The sequence below is a fragment of the Montipora foliosa genome, chromosome 5 (assembly GCF_036669935.1).
Source record: "Montipora foliosa isolate CH-2021 chromosome 5, ASM3666993v2, whole genome shotgun sequence".
Lineage (NCBI taxonomy): Eukaryota > Metazoa > Cnidaria > Anthozoa > Scleractinia > Acroporidae > Montipora > Montipora foliosa.
Window position 1 is genome coordinate 25397694 of NC_090873.1, and position 2500 is coordinate 25400193.

The following is a 2500-nucleotide window of genomic DNA, read 5'->3' on the forward strand; positions in this document are numbered from 1 at the left end:
CGTTATCATTATTGTTATTTATAAGCAAAGGTTTCGTAAGACATAAACAAGCAAAAATTAGCGATAGGAAAGAACTATGTTTCGGTGACATTGTGGCATCATTTTCAAGTTCAAATGCTTTAAGATAAACCATCAGAAAATTCGCTCAAGAAGAAGTGTCTTAATCTTTCCTATCGCCAATTATTATTATGATTATTATTATTATTATTATTATTGTTATTATAACGTATTTGTTTATTTATTTAATTATTTATCTTCTTTTTTTTTTGCAGCTCCTTTATGTTACAGGTGTCTATGAACAATGGAACAACATTCGTTTCCAGTAACGTGAATATCACAGCCAAAAACTGCATACAGCCAACAGAGCCGGTAGGTCGTTGTAGAATGTTACCGCAATTGCTTGTAATCTCGCAAACTGATTGGCTAATTTGCAGTTGCCGATAAGAGTCTAGACAACGCTCTACACGTCATGCTCGCATTAAAATATGTCACGCAATGTAATAGCCAATCAGAAACGCCCATTTTGGGAAATAAACCAATCATATTGCGAGAAAGTTATAGACAACGCTTGCTCTTTCTTTGTGTCATGATTTTGGTCACGCTCTGAAATAAAACTTTCTTTAGCAGTGAATATTGTGCTAAAAAACTAATCGAAAGTGGTTTAGCGTTGTCTGTACTCCTATCGACAACGATATTCGTCATCACAGTGGTCAAAAACTTGTTGCGAACTCACTCGGCTATGCCACAACATTTTGACCACTGTGATGACGAATATCGTTGTCGATAAGAGTACAGACAATGCTGAACCACTTTCGATTTGTTAAAAGGAGACAACCGCAGTAACTGAATTAATAGAGAATGTTGGCATCGGCAACGAGTGCGAGTATGAGAACAAGTACAACTTGTTCTCGTTCTCGAAGTCGTGCTCTACTTATTCAGGTAAGCGTATAGTACGAGTTCCAGTGTGCGGGAAACCACACTGATGGACCAGCGTGCATGTTTTGTTTTCCCATTTCAGACCACGTGATGTTACTTTAGAGAACACTTTCTTTCAAATGTCGTCTTATGCACGTTGATATGTATGCATAACTTCGGGGCGTCAAGTTTCTTTTTTTTTTCCCTATTTTTAGGATTTCACTTAGTGCAGGCATAGCTAATAGACGGGAATGGTTATGAAACCCGACAACTTTCTTTGTTGTAGGTTTTTGTTCTCTTTTTTGGCCTGGACCGTGCACAAAACACAATAGTTGTTTACTCCGTACTGAGGAACTAACCAATAGAAACGTGTTGGTTACGTAATTCATGCATAGTGTATGAGCGCTAAAGAAAAGATTGTGCACGGTCGTGGACTTTCCAACCTAAATCTTGGCATCTTTGTTTTCTCCTTTGATGTTTGCCGAGCTTCCAAACCAATCCCCTCTATTAACTATGGTGCAGGGGAACATTTTGAAATATTTGAGTCAAATTCTCAATAAAATTGGTAAATTCGTCAAAAAACAAACATGCGGAGAATTTAAAGCCTGTTTGAATGATAACCTTTTGAAACTTGTGTCCAGACTTTCTCAGCGTTTTTGGTAGCATGCAAAGGAGTCTGGGAGGTCATTTGCATGGTTGTGCATCTGCTATGTGTAATTAATCCAATTTCATCCTTTTTGTTTTCGAACAATAGTTGTTTTGTTAGTATGCCATTTCTTTATAGACAACTGTATCTTTGTCTTTATAGCAATATTTTATTCAAAAAAAGTTCAAATTTTTTTCAGCCTCATACGTTTTGTTAGAGTGGTAACCATTAGAAACAAACTCGTGTTTATACACCGCATAACTGTTCGGATGTACTTTAAAACGTGTTCCCCTTATGACCAAAAAAGGACAAGACATGATTTTAGATGCCGTAGCTTTCAAATATCAGCATCGTTAACCCAACACTTGAGGAATGTTTGTATAGGCCACTTTGGAAAATACCATAACACTCTTTGTTTGTCCCCCAAATTTTGCATAAGCATTGTTTCCAGTTGCTCTTGGAACTTAGAATGGTCCCAAGAGAAAACAAAAGCAATACTTATTCAAAATTTGGTGGGGGGGGGGGGGGGGGAGGGGGGGGGCAACAAAAGAGTATTATGGTATTTTCCGAAGTGGCCTTTATGATTATTACATCTCTAAAGTAAAGGACACAGTTTTTAATCAAACGAAATTTCCTTTTGACAAACTCGTACTTACCGCTACGACGTTTCGATGTAAAGTCGCTGCAGACCAACTTGTGGGGACTAGCTCAATCTCGAACCCAGAGCTCATCTCTTGACTAAGGGAGAGAAGAGCTCTGGGGAACCCCTAAACAAAGTGTCTTCTCATTGGTTTTCGTGAAGAACAATCAAAAGCGTCTCTTAAATTGGTGCATTCATGTTAGCACGAGGAGAGAGCAGGCGCCGTAAGCGGGTTCAAATAGCAAATATTTTGCTATAAGAACCCTACCGCGCATGTTCTACCACATAGAGTTTCCTAG

The 2500-nt window shown here is 38.3% G+C and overlaps 1 protein-coding gene across 4 annotated transcripts in view; it reads left to right on the top strand.

Moving 5' to 3' along the window:
* LOC138003800 (anthrax toxin receptor 2-like) overlaps positions 1-2500 on the top strand; it is a 113234-nt gene that overhangs the window by 19048 nt on the left and 91686 nt on the right. For all 4 annotated transcript variants that reach the window (XM_068850042.1, XM_068850041.1, XM_068850043.1 and 1 more), the window contains exon 12: positions 273-369. In XM_068850042.1, the coding sequence (XP_068706143.1) occupies positions 273-369 (97 nt within the window). The remainder of the gene's footprint in view (positions 1-272; positions 370-2500) is intronic.